The sequence below is a fragment of the Alosa alosa genome, chromosome 13 (genome assembly GCF_017589495.1).
Source record: "Alosa alosa isolate M-15738 ecotype Scorff River chromosome 13, AALO_Geno_1.1, whole genome shotgun sequence".
NCBI classification, from domain to species: domain Eukaryota; kingdom Metazoa; phylum Chordata; class Actinopteri; order Clupeiformes; family Clupeidae; genus Alosa; species Alosa alosa.
The window spans coordinates 29693705-29709018 of NC_063201.1; the positions used below are offsets into that span (position 1 = coordinate 29693705).

Sequence of the window (15314 nt, forward strand, 5' to 3'; positions counted from 1 at the left end):
CACATAGAATACTCTTGATTGTTTCATATGTCTCCCTGTCTGCCAAACATGTATTTTTTACCGTTATCAGGCCCTTGAATGTTCACTCTGCTGCTTTGATTTTTGTGATGTCTTGCCCATGAACAGCTCTGTCACTCTCTGACAAATTCTACTTGACAAATCAGCTACAAGTAGTCCACCCCCGCACCCCCCAGCAGCAGTTATTGGTAGGCTAGGTGTGTCCTTACCTGCCACCGCCACATATGTCACGGGGACAATATTTGCCTTCTATCTGAATAGCCTGTCTCTTCTTTTCATTCTGCGTGTCCTTGTGATAAAGACAGCACAGTCGACCAGTAATCCGCAGTGCCGAAAGAGACAGAGCGAGAGAGGGACAGAGAAGCGAAGGGGGCGTGAGGGTGAACACACGTGAGACAGGCGAAGAGAGATAGAGAGAGGGAGAGAGAGCGGGAGAGAGAGACAGTGGGAGAGAGCGAGAACTGCAAAATCTACCAAGCAGTCGTGGCGTGTGGTCGCCGACTACTCTGTCCGCCCGGTCCATTGTGTCGGCTCTACTGATAGGGTGAGTGGAACTCTTTTACAGGGTGCTTGAATACTGTTTACTTTAGAATCGTGTAAAGCTCCTTTAACTTTTCGACGCAAGTGAAAACGTGTAAACATTTAAAACAGGCAACGAATGTACCTTATCCCCAGAACTCTGATGCCTCTGTGGTTTAAGTGATGCTACAACACGCGCGCCTAGACCTGCTCGTGTTGCATCTGGCGCGCGTTGTATGGTGACATGAAAACCAGTCTGTTTATTGTCGCTAAGGTTTTGAATGACAGTCTGTTATGTTTAAATCCGTTCCTCACTGTCTGATTCAGTTTAACTGTACAAACTGCAAGGGTACGCGTGTTGCAAGGTCGACTTGTGAAAGACGCTAACAAGTTTTGTGAGGGAAATAGGCATCTTGTCAACACAGTGGTGTGTTGGTCACTAGACAGTTTGGTTATCGGTGAACATTAATACACTCACAAACATTCACATCCATACTCTGACGTTCACCTTGACAGAGGGGATATGGTAGAATGGGTGCTGTAATTGGATTACTTGTTGAGGATAACAGTAAATTCAGAATATGCCGCTGGCATGTCGTTATAAGTGCATGTGTTGCGAAGACCTTTACTTGTGTTCGCATTTTACTGACAAATAGCAAGACAGGAAGATAGGGAGTTAGAGAGATATTCTGACTTATCTTCTTGTTAAATCTTATACATTGTGTGTACTATTTTTTTTTATATATGTGGGGCATTCAACAATGCCCACCTTCACATTCTATTTGATCTCTCTGTAGTTGCATCTCACATTCTCCAAAAGCTGTCTTCTTCTTTTCACTCAGCCTTGCATTCCAGGCATCCAAGGCTCCTCTCTGATCAGTGGGCAGCCTTGTCTGCTCCTGGGAGAGTCTGTGTGTGTGTGTGTGTGTGTGTGTGTGTGTGACACTCCGGTCTGCCACTCACATTATGCAACAACAGACAACTGTGAGCACTTAAGATTCTTCGTTGACTCCTCTGTGGTGCCCCCCTGTCCCCCTGTACGGTTGTGGCCAGCGCATGCCTCTGACTGTCCCCCTCTCCGAGTCTGTGCTGTGCTGTGACTGCCCTCTGGCTGTGCTCCGACACCTGTGTGACTCTGTCTCCATCAGGGCATCTGGTCTAGTGAAGATAATACATGCCAATGTGGTGTATTTCTTTTTCCACGTCGCTGCTCACTGTTGAAAACCCATTCGCCTGGTTTCTTTTTCTTTGAGTGAATCTTTGCTATCAAATCCTCTACCTTTCTGTTGACATCACCATTCTCAATCTAGTGCACAGAGGTTTTATAAAGAATTAAAATTCCTATATCAATTTTATCGAAAGACATCATCAGTGTGATGTCTCATAGGTGCAGTTTAGTCCGTATGTGCTGTGTGAACATTCTTAACTAATGGTACTTGTTGATACAGTAGCAATAGTGGGGATCAGTCATTTAAGCTCCCAACTACATCATGGGGGACCTCATAAACCTCATGTCATTTCACCTGTCATCTCTTAGTCTTATCTCTTTAGTTAGCTTAATCGAAGTCCAATAATGGGAACAATTCTGGGAAATGGAAAGTTTTTGCTGTTTTTCGTTCACTAATCTAAGTTACAAAGGGGCAGGAAAATGATAACAAAATGAATACTCTCAAACAGACCACTTAATTTACAGAAATGTTTAGAAACGTAATATTAAAACAATTCTTTCAATTATAAGGCACTTCTCAGTTTTGACAACAAAAACTACATATTGCATCTGAACTCTGACTTTATCAGTAGTGTTTACTGCCTTCCACAAGCAGGCATCCGGTCAGCACAGGGATGCTGGTTCCAGCGTGAACAGGCATACAATAGCAGACAGGTCCCAAACCAACTTGGCTGCCAGGCGTCTGACAACATTTTGGCAGAGGCTGTCTTCTTCATCTGTCTGTCAGTTATGTAACGATGTGCTAACTAAGAAGTTGCTGGTGCTCAGTCTCTGGCTGTCCAGACACCAAACCAAACAAATTCTGACCTTGCCCTAACCGCTGTGACTGTCATTTTATGAACATTTCTACCATGTGCCGCCCTTTTCTCTCTCATTTGCTCTTGTCCTCCTCCCCTGCTCTGTCATTCCTCTCTATCTTCCTATCCTTTCTTTTCTGCGTTCCATTTTTCCTTCCTATCCTCTCTTTTGTTCTCCCCCCTCCCTTCTTCCATCCTCTTGCCTCCTTGCCCTCCTTTCCCTTCCTCTCTCTCTGTCTCTCCTCTGACTCTTCAGCCCTCCTCTGCTCTTCTTCTATGTTCCTCTGTTCTTTCCTTCTCCTCCTTTCCTCTCCTCCTCTCCTCTGCTCCCCTGCTAAATGTGATCGTCACACAGTGCGAGTGCTTAGGGTGCTGATCTGAGTCACCAGCACTGGGAGACAGACAAGAAATGACAGGCTGAAAACAAGACAAGACAAAAAATACCAGCGCGTACACACACATACGCATGCACACACCCACACAGACCGATATGCATAAACACACTCACACACACACACACACACACAAACACACATCGACATGCACACACATAAATCATAAATACACATACACACACACACACACACACACACACATAATATTATACACATAATATACTCATCCTAAAAACATATACACAGACATACACAGAGAGGGTACAGTTTGTTCCCGTGTTATAATTATTTAAAAAAGGACCATCCCTTCCTGATTCACAGTCATGCTGTTGACAGAAAGCATCTTGTCGTAGCCTACTGGCAGACTGATTTTAGTTCAGCAATTCAACAGATCTCAACCTTCTAACCCTCAAATTAGAATGAGTGACTAGACAGAAAGCAAAACCAGGGGCAAAACATGTTGACCCCAAATCTCCCTCATAACTGAAACTCTCGCTTAGCAAAGCCCTCTCCTACAACCGCCCAATGATGGCCTGTCTCAGACAAGCAGTGAATTTGAGTAATTAACAATTGATCAAACTTGTAATGAGTGGACCTAGATAGAGGGTGTGAGGGTCAGGACACGACACAGGGCACAGCACACCCCCAGCACAGTGTGTCCCTGACATGGCACCGTACTGTCCATGGTCACAGAGCAGTCAGCAGTCTGTATGGACCCAGAAGATGTGAAAGCGATTCCGTAAATGCTCATTGTAGTTTATGGAGTAGTAAACCCAGTCAATGTAAGTATCTCAGTCCTGTAATAATAATTTAAGAGAGTATAAATGATTACATAGAGAACAACAGCACTGTTTCAGCACCACTATTAAATAGAGGATTATATCACAATTGAGAATGATATGCTTCTGTGCTCTTGTTACATGGCACGTTTGGCAGGGTTTTAGGGCAAGGTTTTAAAATTATCCAATAAAGACAGAATATCAAATGATTGCAAATCTCTCTTTCTCTTTGTCTCTCTCTTTCTCATCTTATTCCTTCCGTTCTTTTATATTTCCGTCCGTCCGCCCTTACGCCTTCACTCAGAATAGCCTTCGTTCACTGTACATCTCTTTCATAATTCACTGCACAATAACTGTCTTCCATAGGACACTGCATGACCTGTGTAGCCGGCATGCTCAGCAACTCAGCCTGTTTAACCTCCAGCCATTCTCCAGCAAGGCTGCCATTTGCAGGCTCACTACAAGGAGTCTTCAGCCGCGTATTGATTTGTAAGAATGGACAGGGGACCAGGTTCTGAGGGAGGCATGCCGGTGCGCCTGTCTGCACTTAGGTGCATGTGGGTCCATGTTGTGTGTGCAGTCATGTGCATGCATGTTAATTTGTGTGGGTTTTGTATGTAAAGATGTGCATGTGTTATACTATATGTGCACTCATACACGTGTGTGATGTGATGCGTGTGTGTGTGTGTGTGTGTGTGTGTGTGTGTGTGTCTGTGTGTGTGTGTGTATGAAAGACCAGTTGTGGGTAAATGAGTTCTGTGCTGTGAAGCAGACTTAAAGTCTGGGATCTCCGTGTGTGAGTCACTACTTGCTGAAGGAGAATGTGTTCGAAAGAACGGACTGTTCCCCTGTGTGTGTGCATGTGAGTGTGTGTGTGTGTGTGGCATGCATGTGTGTGTATGTGTGTGCGCACACACTTATATGTGTGTCCAAAACAGTTTGGTGCTCTTTGAATTGTCAGACATCATTTGATGATATCTCACCTTCTGCTCGACTGGCCATCACCATCCTTGCTGGGCGACCCTTGACCTTTTACGTGGTTGGCTGGGCTGACACCGACCCAGCAGGTGGAGCTAACTCTCAGTCAGTTGACCCCCCACCCACACACAAAAACACACACACACACACACACACACACACACACACACACACACACACAGACTTCAAACAGCTCTTTGGTCTCCCTGTACACACCCCTCTAAGTTTCTGTCTTCATATGTCCCTGGGTGTTGCGTCGTATCTTTCTTATCTCTCCCCTTTCTGTCCTGTCCTCCTGTCGGACTCTTCTCTCTCTGTTCTCATCTCTCTGTTCTTCACCACTCCCCTGACTCTCCTCCTCCTTTCACTCTCTCTTTCTTCACACACACACACACACGTGCACACACACACGCACACACACACACCCCTCTTCCTGTTCAGTTAGCTCTTAATCCAAGCAATGAATACAATACTACAATCAAAACAATACTTACTGATGAGTTTACAAGCATTGCTGGCTTGTCACTGATGTGCCACCATCACAGAGAGCATTAACTGAGATATGCTACTAACACGTGTCGTATTTCTCTGTGTGTGTGTCTGTGGTGAACTATCCACTGCTTCTGTGCCAGTGTTGTCTCTCTGTGTGGCGTGGTGATCATTTGGTGATCATTAGCCATGTGGCTCATCACTGCATCTTAGGCATGGACTCGTCCCTCACTGGTGTCCCTGGTTGTTGACCTCACTGCTGTCTCCTAATGGTTTGTGCAGATGAGGCTGACCCTGTTGTTTTTCTCACCGCTGTCCCTGCAGATGAGCTCGTGCAGCAGCCGGGCTCTGACGCTGCTCTCCTCCGTGTTCGGGGCGTGCGGCCTGCTCCTGGTGGGCGTGGCCGTGTCCACCGACTACTGGCTGCTGATGGAGGAGGGCATCGTGCTCCAGCAAAACCAGACCATCGAGGTCAAGATGGCGCTGCACTCGGGCCTCTGGAGGACCTGCTTCATCGCCGGTCAGGAACACAGAGGGACGCACGTGTCCTTTCCACACTCCTCATTCTTAACTCGCTCTAGGGAAGCTGCAGTGGGAGCTTCTGGATCTTTCTATGAAGGTCTTACTTATGGCAGGTGCTATGGCAACATTAATGCCCCTCCCTCCTGCCTGTGCTTCCTCCTGCCCTCCCTCAGGTGCTGAGACGGGGAGGTGTGTCGCAGCAGAGTACTTTAATGAGCCTGAAATAGAAATCACAACCGAAAATACAGCAAACATTTTGAGTAAGTCAACTTTTTTTATTTATCCACTTCACCCGTCATGACATATAAAGCTATTTTAAAAACCTTAATGACATGGTTCTTTAAATAACATGTGATCTGGGACCTTAACTTTCTAATGCTTTGTCACATTGATGACATTTAAAGACACTTTCTGGCAAAGTTGTACAAAAAACAGTATAAGTATAAGTATATATAGTATAAGTAAATAACTGTCAGAAATTCTCTGGGCAAGTATTTATGTGTATGATGCCAATGATCTGTTGAGATCTGTTCAAATGAACTTATCAGCACACAGATTGTTTACATGGATAGCGAAGAGGTCAAAAGTGTGAGCTACATCTAGTCTTAAACGTCAAACAGGGATGGGATGAATTGGCTGTTTTGACTGTATTGCTAGACAGGTACCACAACCCCAGCCCAACCCAGATGATGCGTTTCTCTCTGCCACTATTGCACTGATAAATATTAAGTTTACTGATGTAGGTATGTACCACAGGGACAGGTCATTTAGACTTATGGGTCACACTTTACTTGGATAGTCCGCCCACAGACTATCCACAGATGCTCAGATTATCAACAAACTGTCTGACATTCTGTAAGGTTAGGGGTTGGATGTGTTAAGGTGATGTTCAGTAATTGTTCAACAACAACTTTACATACTGAATTTGAATCTCAGCAGATGATCCAGTATACTATATATAGTGTGTTGTTTTCCAGTATACTATATATAGTGTGTTGTTTTCCAGTATACAATATATAGTGTGTTGTTTTCCAGTATACTATATATAGTGTGTTGTTTTCCAGTATACTATATATAGCGTGTTGTTTTCCAGTATACTACATATTGTGCAAAAACAATATGACGTATGACGTATTGACATTATGGTATTTCAGAATTACAGATGGATGGAAATTGAAATCAATTGTTTCTATTGTGCGCGTATTTAAGTGATGTCTATTTATACTTTCAAATGTCTAAAGTGTTTCAAGTTCAAAATGAATGTACCGGTATATTGAAATGAACATTTAATAAAAAGTATTCTGTGAAAAATAAGATCAACAGAAAAATGGAGAAACTCATGATAGAAATATAATACTGCTTAGTGTAGGCCTACATCATTTCATGTGTAACCAATCTCCTTGTCAGTTAAAACTGCTGTCATGGAACCTACATGTATGATCAAAAGCTGCATTTGTGCAAACACACATACACACAAAAATGCACGCATGTACAAACACACGCGCACACACGCGCACATGCACGCATGTACAAACACACGCACATGCACACACGTACACACACACACTCACACACACACTCACACATACACATACACACACATGCACTCATATAGATGAAAACCTGTGTGTAACACTGTGCCGTCCCTGTGCTCTGCTAGAGATGGTGCGGACAGCCACTCCATTCCCCATGGTGTCCCTCCTCTTCGTCTTCACCGCCTTCGTCATTAGCAACATCGGACACATCCGCCCACAGCGCACCATCCTAGCCTTCGTCTCCGGAATCTTCTTCATCCTCTCAGGTATTACACAACCCTCTCCTCTGTCAGGATTTCACTTGCCTGCCAATCATTGTTCTTAAAATATACAGGATTTAGTCATCAGGATGAATTAGACAATGACAGATACCATTTTAAAAATCTTTCTAAATGTTTTTTAGATTATTTTATTTTTAAAATAACATATACACAATAGCTATTTTTATTTATATATGAAGCACACATGGTGATTACATGGTTTTTACTGACATGGTCAAACAAGAAACTATGATGCCATGTGGTATCAGTGTGATTCTTATTTCCAGTTTTGTAACAACATTAATTATGAACATCTATCTGTACTTCTGTGCACTATTAATCCGACCTCTGAATTCAGGTTGCAAGATTGCATTCTGTCTTCTCTAATTATGCTACCTGTTTCATTTGCTACGAGTGAGCCATTTTCAGCCCATGCTAGAGTATTCCCCCTTGTCTGTTATGAAAGGGAAAGGCTTAATGGGGCTTGTGCTGTTGTGCGCCCTTTTCATCTGAGAAGACTCTTCCTGTAATGCACCATTCAGTCCACAAGGTGGCAGTACCCCTTCTCATATTAAACCATTTACAATACTGTAATAGGTGAAAGTGCTTAAATGCTAACTTTAGCCAGATTGTTTTTGGACTAGCCATGGATGGTGTTGATTGAAGTATATGATTTACTACGCCTATGTATGCCCCCTCGTCCTGCTGTGTTCTACTCTACCTGGGAGGAATGTGAGCTCAGAACAAGTGAGGTTGTCAGTAAAAAGCATAACTCCTGGCGGCTAACTCTCCTGTTGCTTATTATTTAAGCTCACTGTTGCTCACACAACTCAGCGGCTGCCTACTGCACTTGTTAATATTGCAGTTCAGTAGCACTGACAGCAGCTATGAACTCAGGCCCTGGGACATGGTGTAGCAGTTAATATTACAGTGATCTCTTCTTGTGAATTTACACAAGCAACCCCGTTCACCTCATCCCACCCAGCTGTCACTCTATCCATCTTTATTCCGGTTATTTCTCAGACAGTTATGCCTCCCAAACTTATTTTTCCCTCTCTTCCAACTTTCTACCTGTCATCTTAACACACAGACTGCATGTCCCTCTTCCACAGAGAACCTCTTCATTTTTCCTCCATCTTGTCCGTCTCCTGTGAGCCCAGCGCAGTCTGACACGGCCGTAGGCTGGGCCGGCGTGGCTGTAGTGTGTGCTGTTGTTTGACAGAGGCATGCTTTATGCATTTGGCTCCATGCTATGAATCCATCATGCACAGAGCCTCTCCACTAGAGGCCCACAGCCGCTAGTAGCACTTCTCACTTACGCTCGGCTGGGCCGCTCTCTCTCTCTCTCTCTCGCCCACCCGCCCGCTCGCTCTCACACTCTCTTTATCTCCCTCACAAGTACACACACTAGCACACGCGCTTCAGATTAATTATTTGTCAGTGCTCTTATCATTGTTTTGTAGAGGATGCTTCTGTCTTGTCTTGTGTATTCTCACTGAACTTAGCTCACTTGCTTACTCTGTTGCTCTCTGCTTTTCTCTGCCCCTACCCCCCATCTCTCTCTCTCTCTCTCATCTCTCTCTCTCTCTCTCTCTCTCCCTCTCTCTCTCAGGGCTCAGTCTGGTGGTGGGCCTGGTGCTTTACATCTCCAGTATAAATGATGAGGTGATGAACAGGCCTCGGGAGCCTGAGCTCTTCTTCAACTACCGTTACGGCTGGTCCTTTGCCTTCGCTGCCAGCAGCTTCCTGCTCAAAGAGGTCAGAGGGCAGTGGGCAGGGGGCAGTAGCTTCATGTGGACACACAGGACATGGGACTCTATTGGTCTATTCCCATGTTCACTTTGAATAGTGAGTGTGTGTGATGGAGCAGGTTGGCCCGGGTGAGACACCAAAACCCGGCGTTGCAAGTCTGTTGCTTTGAATAGAAAAGTCTGCCAAGCTGTTTTGACAGAAAAAAATGTTTTTAAATTCTGCCATTTTAACATAGTTTGAGAGGGATAGGAATACTAAAGACAGGAGTGCCTTGTGTTTGACTCATGTCACGTCACATTAGCCCATGCATTATTATACCATATTTCACTGCTTGACTAAATGAAAAACACATACTGAGCATGTACACCGTCATAGTTCACGCTAACAATAAAGAATACGTTTAGTCTTCTTGATTTCTGACAGAAATGACGTTTTCTGCTAACATGATGCAGAAACACAACCACAGCCTTTGTTTGGTGACCAAAAGTGCAAATCATCTCCCTTATTTTCTTTGGTTATAGCTCATGATTCACATTAACTGTAGGCTATAACAGTAAGTGCATACTAAATATCTTTTCCCCAAAATGTTGTGCCGTCGCCACATTTGCTATAATGCCATTTACCTTCGTTTCTAGCCTACCAGTCGATCTCCTACACATTTTGCAAGTTCTGCACATCAAATGTAACTTGCAACAGCCTATGACATTCCTGACAGCAATATGCTATGAATGCATTATTTATGTTGTAAGAAATGGGAAAGAAATGAATGATAGACAGGTTGGTCCAATCACAAATTCCAACTTTAAACCACAGTAGTGCCCTCCACTAACATCAATGACATTGATATATTTGTGGAATAAAACTGGACAGGTCCTCGTGAGCTCTGATTAGTTTTGCTGTTTATTGTTAAACTGAGGTGTGAGCGCCAGACAGTGGAGGATGACACTTCGGCAGGATGACTTAGAAGGCAACCGGGACAATAGTGTGCACCTGCCCTCATTCTGAAGCAGCTGCGACTATAATTTTTTGGCGGTGGGCCGCCACCACAACATGTACATAGAGCTAACACAGTAACTGCAAGCAGTGAAGTAATTAAGAGCTTTTAACCTCACTCAGGCAGAAGGATGGGTGGACGTCTAGTTTGGCCCATTCAGTATGCATGAGCAGTGAAACAGCTGGTGCCTTAAGTTGGCCCAGCCAGTTCCATTTATTGTAGCTGAAGAACAGTGAAGACATGGCCACTGTTACTGCAGATGCCTCTTTCCTGGCGGTGCAGTTTGGAAGGTCAGGTTAACTCATCACATCCTCAACATGCATATGCACTTCCCTCAGAACCTCCTTAAGTGGACAGTGCTGGCATCACTGAATATAAAATCAAATCACAGTACGTACTAACAACATAGGACTAACTAGCCATTACTGTGCTGCAGAATGTTAGAAGGTTTGAACTCCAAACTTTAGAGTATTTATTCAGCATTCTAAGAGTATTTATTCAGAATTCTAAGAGTATTTATTCAGTATTCTAAGAGTATTTATTCAGAATTGTAAGAGTATTTATTCAGTATTCTAAGACTGTAGCTAACTCCCACTCCCATTCACTCCCCTCATCATTTTCTCAGAAGCCTCTGGAGTCGATTTTAGACAGAGTTATGTGGTTCTGCTGACTTAGTCAACTCACTCATAATCCCATAATGACTGCACACCTGCAAGCCCCCCTTTATCTCGTTTCCAGCGGATTTAGTGCTCTCTCCCTCACCTCGCTCGGTGGAGTGGACCGTGCGATTGAAGTACGGCCAGGCCCAGGAATAATTAAGGCGAAGCCTCGCTCTCTCTCTCACTCGCTGCAGCGCGCTGCGCCGGGGCCAAGGGCTGGAGAGAGAGCCTTGTTTCCCAGCCAGTCAGCCATTCTGCCTGCGTGCGTCGCGGCGCGTCGCGTCGCGTGGCGCGTGCGTCGCAAGGCGAAACCGCGGCAGTGGCGGCACTCTGATGAAGTGCAGATCTGGCAGAATGGGAGTTTGAGCCCAAAAAACTCCACCAGTCCCCTGAGTCAGCAGGAGCCCAGCGCCGTCAGACTCCATCAGCCAGCCGTGGGTGGAAAGAGGCGCCCGCTTAACACGCGCTTAACACACACACACACACACACACACACACACACACACACACACACACATACTGTATCCCCCTCAGTCACACGCTGATGCCCCTCGGTCATGTGGTGGAGGCTGGGGGAGAGAGTGGACAGGGGGCATGGATGGTTTCCTTGTGTGGGCTCTCAGGGCTGCCCAGTGACATGGCCTCAAATCAGACGTTGTGGGAGGGACCTCTGGGTGATGTGGCGATGTTCTCTCTGTCACAACTGGATAGAATATCATCTTCATGACTCCTCTCTCGCTTTGTCTTTTGATCTGTCGTCTTCTAGCGCTCTCTGTTCTCCCCTGCTTGAAATATCATTCTGATGCTCTCTCTCTCTCATTCTCTCTCTCTCTCTCTCTCACACACACACACACACACACACACAGTCGTGCACATTTAGCCTTGGACACATCCTCCCTGTCAGCATTACTGCTCTAATGTGTCGCAATGTCCAAAGCCATTTGCCAGCGCCATGCTGTGCTTGCCTGATTTGACCTCATCCACAACCTCTTTTCTTCACTCATCTCCTCCCCTTTTTAGCTCATGCATCAAAGCCTCTTTTTCCTTCTCTTGTGTCTGTCACTGCCCCCCAGCCATACCCATCACACCGTAAATATCTTTTCACAGACGTCGACCTTTCACCTTTTGTTTTTCCCGCACTCTTACTTAACACTGCACATGCCTGTGAGATTAACCAAATCTGTCTTGCCTTTTTCTACCTATAGGGGGCAGGCGTGATGTCTGTGTATCTGTTCATGAAACGATATGCTGAAGAGGAGATGTACAGGCCCCACCCGGCTCTCTATCGCCCCCGCCTGTCGGAGTGCAGTGACTACAGCGGCCAATATCTGCACCCGGAGTCGTGGCCGCCCTCCCAGCATGTGCGCAGAGCCTCCGAGGTCTCCAGCGACATCTCCATACAGCTCAACCAGACGCCACCGCCGCCGCCCAAGAGCAACTCTCAGCAGGGAGGCCCGGGGATGGGGCCCTCCACTTCAGTGCCATCCTCCGGCTCCAGCTACCAGCTCAACTCCCCGGGCAGTGCCAACTACCCCCACTCCCACCCATTGCACCCTGGGCACGGGGGCCCCGGGGCTTCCCAGACCCTGCCCCTCTCCATGCCCCCCAACGCCGGGGGCCCACCCCACTACCACACGCACATGCGCATGGGCGCATCCCCCTGCTAGCATGTGTGGTGCTGCAGAGACAGAGAGAGAGAGAGAGAGAATAGAGAATAGACTTTGGGGCAAAAAGAGAGAAGCCAAGAAAGAGATAGAGTTAGAGAGAAACATTAAGAGAAAAATAGAGGGAAAAAGAGAACAAAGAGTGGAAGGGTGAACAGGGGGGTCAAAGAGAAGTGGACAAAGGACAGAGCCAGAGCAGGGTTAAAAATGGGAGACACTGAGGAGATGTATTGTTATGGGGGTGCACACTGGGGGAGATTGAGGAGGTAGAGAAAATAGATTAGGGGATAAAGCTCAGAGAAGTTCCTCTGCGCAGGACACAACTGCTGTAGAGAGATACTTGGCCCTGATATCACCCTGCAAGAGACTTTTGTTGCAAAAGACTGATGAACAAAACTGCATTCTATCGTAAAACACAAGGGACAGTGGTTTGATGTCCAGAGTAAATATAGATATCGATTGTGCATAAACTGTATATAAACATATTCATATGTTACTGTTTTAATTTCTTAAAGATTTATGAACATCCTAGTGCATTCATTTGAATAATTACTACTGTTACATGTAAGGCCAGGAATATGCAATCAGATTCATCCATTTTATGTAAAAGCCTCCACCACACTGCTAATGTTGTTAGTGCTGGAAACAACAGTAATTTAAAATATTTATGGTGTATTTCATACACATATACATGTATATACACAAGGATGAGATGACATTTCTACATGACTAGACTTGTACAAATTGAAACTGGAAATAAATCATTAATTTCTATAAATATGTTGATGAATTACAGGCTGTGTGTAATGAAAACTAGTACTAATACAAATATTGCATATCCACATTTTTGTACATCCACATTGTTATCATGGATGACACCTTTCCACAATGATTCACATGATTATACTGGAGAAAAAACAGAACAGTAAAAGGTAACAAAGTCCTTCTCGATGTGTAAATCATATAATGTTTTATATCTGATTTTTAATTAAAAAAAATAAATAAATAAATAAAGCATGTGCATTCACGGGCATGCTTTTCAAAGAAGTGCCAACTGATAATTTTATGCAGCTTATTTAACTGGATCTGAATGTTATGCTGTGCACTTTAAGACCAGACACAAGGATTGCATTTGTAGGCCACTGTGATGTGAAGTGAGTCTTTGACTCTGGTCTGTCTGAGTAAAGAGTCAACATGAATTCTTCCGTATTCTCTCAGATTTTTATAAGAACAATTTCACTTCTTATTAAATAAACAAATTTTGTAGAATATCTTCTTGAAAGAATATGTTTAAAACCTGAATTGGGGTGAAAATAATGACTGAGCTGTCATAGAGCATGAGATGGCATCCCCTAGCGGTCATTTTTAGTCTGCAACATATGTTCGCCTCTTTTGCGCCATCTAGTGGATATACACGGCTACTGCGCATAAAACGCTGTCCATGGTTCTGAAGCTGGTGTTTCACCCGTCAGTTGTGAATGCTGCAATATTTTTGTGTGAGCTGGTGATCCAGTGTCTTCGCCTCTAATAATCCTCTTGCAGCCATATGTATGCATATTATTCATATATAGACGTGTTTGCGTATAAATATTGTGTCTGTTTGCAGGAATAGGTGGGTGGGCTGTGATGGCTGGCTGTAGTGCTAACACCTGATCCCATTTCTGGCAGCCTTGCTGCTTATGATATCTGTGATGTTCTCCCTTTGACTGTGAGTTTATGAGATTAACACAGTCATACTCCCACCTCCTCCTGCTCTCCCTCTCTCTCACCTGATTTGACACTGTCTGTAGTAGATTACATCACGGTGCTCCTTTGAGTAAGTGAGTAAACATGTGTGAGTATATACTCTATACATGCATGTGTGTATGTGTGTGTGAATCTGTGGGTGTCTCTGTGTGTGTGTGTGTGTGCATGTGTGCGTATACCTGTGTCTGGTTGTGTGTAGCAGGGTAATGTGCGCTTTGATGCAGTTCTTTGTGTTGACACTGAGTGGATATAGGCAGGGTTGACTCACTGCAGAGCTTTATTATAATGCAGTGCACACTGTGCTGAACTCCAGGCTGGAGAGAGAGAGAGAGGATGAGAGGGTGAGGGATGCGGAGAGCGAGCAGTGGAGTGCATTAGCCTGCCTGTGTGGATGGCAGTTTGGTTACATGCTGATTCCTGCACTGCCTTCTCCATGCTTGCCCATGTACACCCTGCACCTGTGTATGTGTGTGGTGTGAGGGTGCATACTGTACAAAGCCATGGCTTCAGACAGCGTGTATGTGCGGTGGTAATGCCGTTGATCTGCATTGCAGCACTATTATCCGTTCAATTGAAACTCTGTTCCTTTATTTTTCCTTCTCTAAATGGTGTTTCATGCTACCATAACCCAAGGGCAATGCAGAGTCAAATTGATTAGAGCTATTTGTGTGTGTGTGTGTGTGTGTGTGTGTGTGTGTGTGTGTTCATTGTGTGCCTGGATTAAAGCAACTACATTGTGTTCCATAGTAACCCAGACATTATGTTCTGAGACAGTCAGTGACCAAAGTGACCATATTTATTGGGTAAATGTATTGCTGTAGTTTTGTGGAGACAAGCTGTAGGATTACTGTGTCCTGGAGCACAATCGCTTTCTGCTCAGTGTTTAGTTAGGACTTTTGATGTGTGTTCGTATAATGCTATGAACACATGATGTGTGTGTGTGTGTGTGTGTGTGTGTGTGTGTGATGTAAAGTTTCTC

General features: G+C 44.8%; 1 protein-coding gene across 3 annotated transcripts; it reads left to right on the forward strand.

Moving 5' to 3' along the window:
• Positions 1-268: 268 nt before the first annotated feature.
• On the forward strand, positions 269-13706 carry cacng7b (calcium channel, voltage-dependent, gamma subunit 7b). Of its 3 annotated transcripts, XM_048260035.1 has the most exons (7): positions 269-562; positions 1380-1521; positions 5528-5723; positions 5899-5985; positions 7386-7526; positions 9133-9278; positions 12131-13706. In XM_048260035.1, the coding sequence occupies exons 2-7, from the start codon at positions 1504-1506 to the stop codon at positions 12590-12592; spliced, it is 1050 nt and encodes a 349-aa protein (XP_048115992.1). In that variant the 5' UTR covers positions 269-562; positions 1380-1503; the 3' UTR covers positions 12593-13706. The 3 variants fall into 3 exon arrangements, with proteins under 3 accessions (XP_048115992.1, XP_048115993.1, XP_048115991.1); XM_048260036.1 differs by lacking the exon at positions 1380-1521; XM_048260034.1 differs by lacking the exons at positions 269-562; positions 1380-1521 and having other exon boundaries at positions 3347-5723.
• The last annotated feature ends 1608 nt before the right edge of the window (positions 13707-15314 follow it).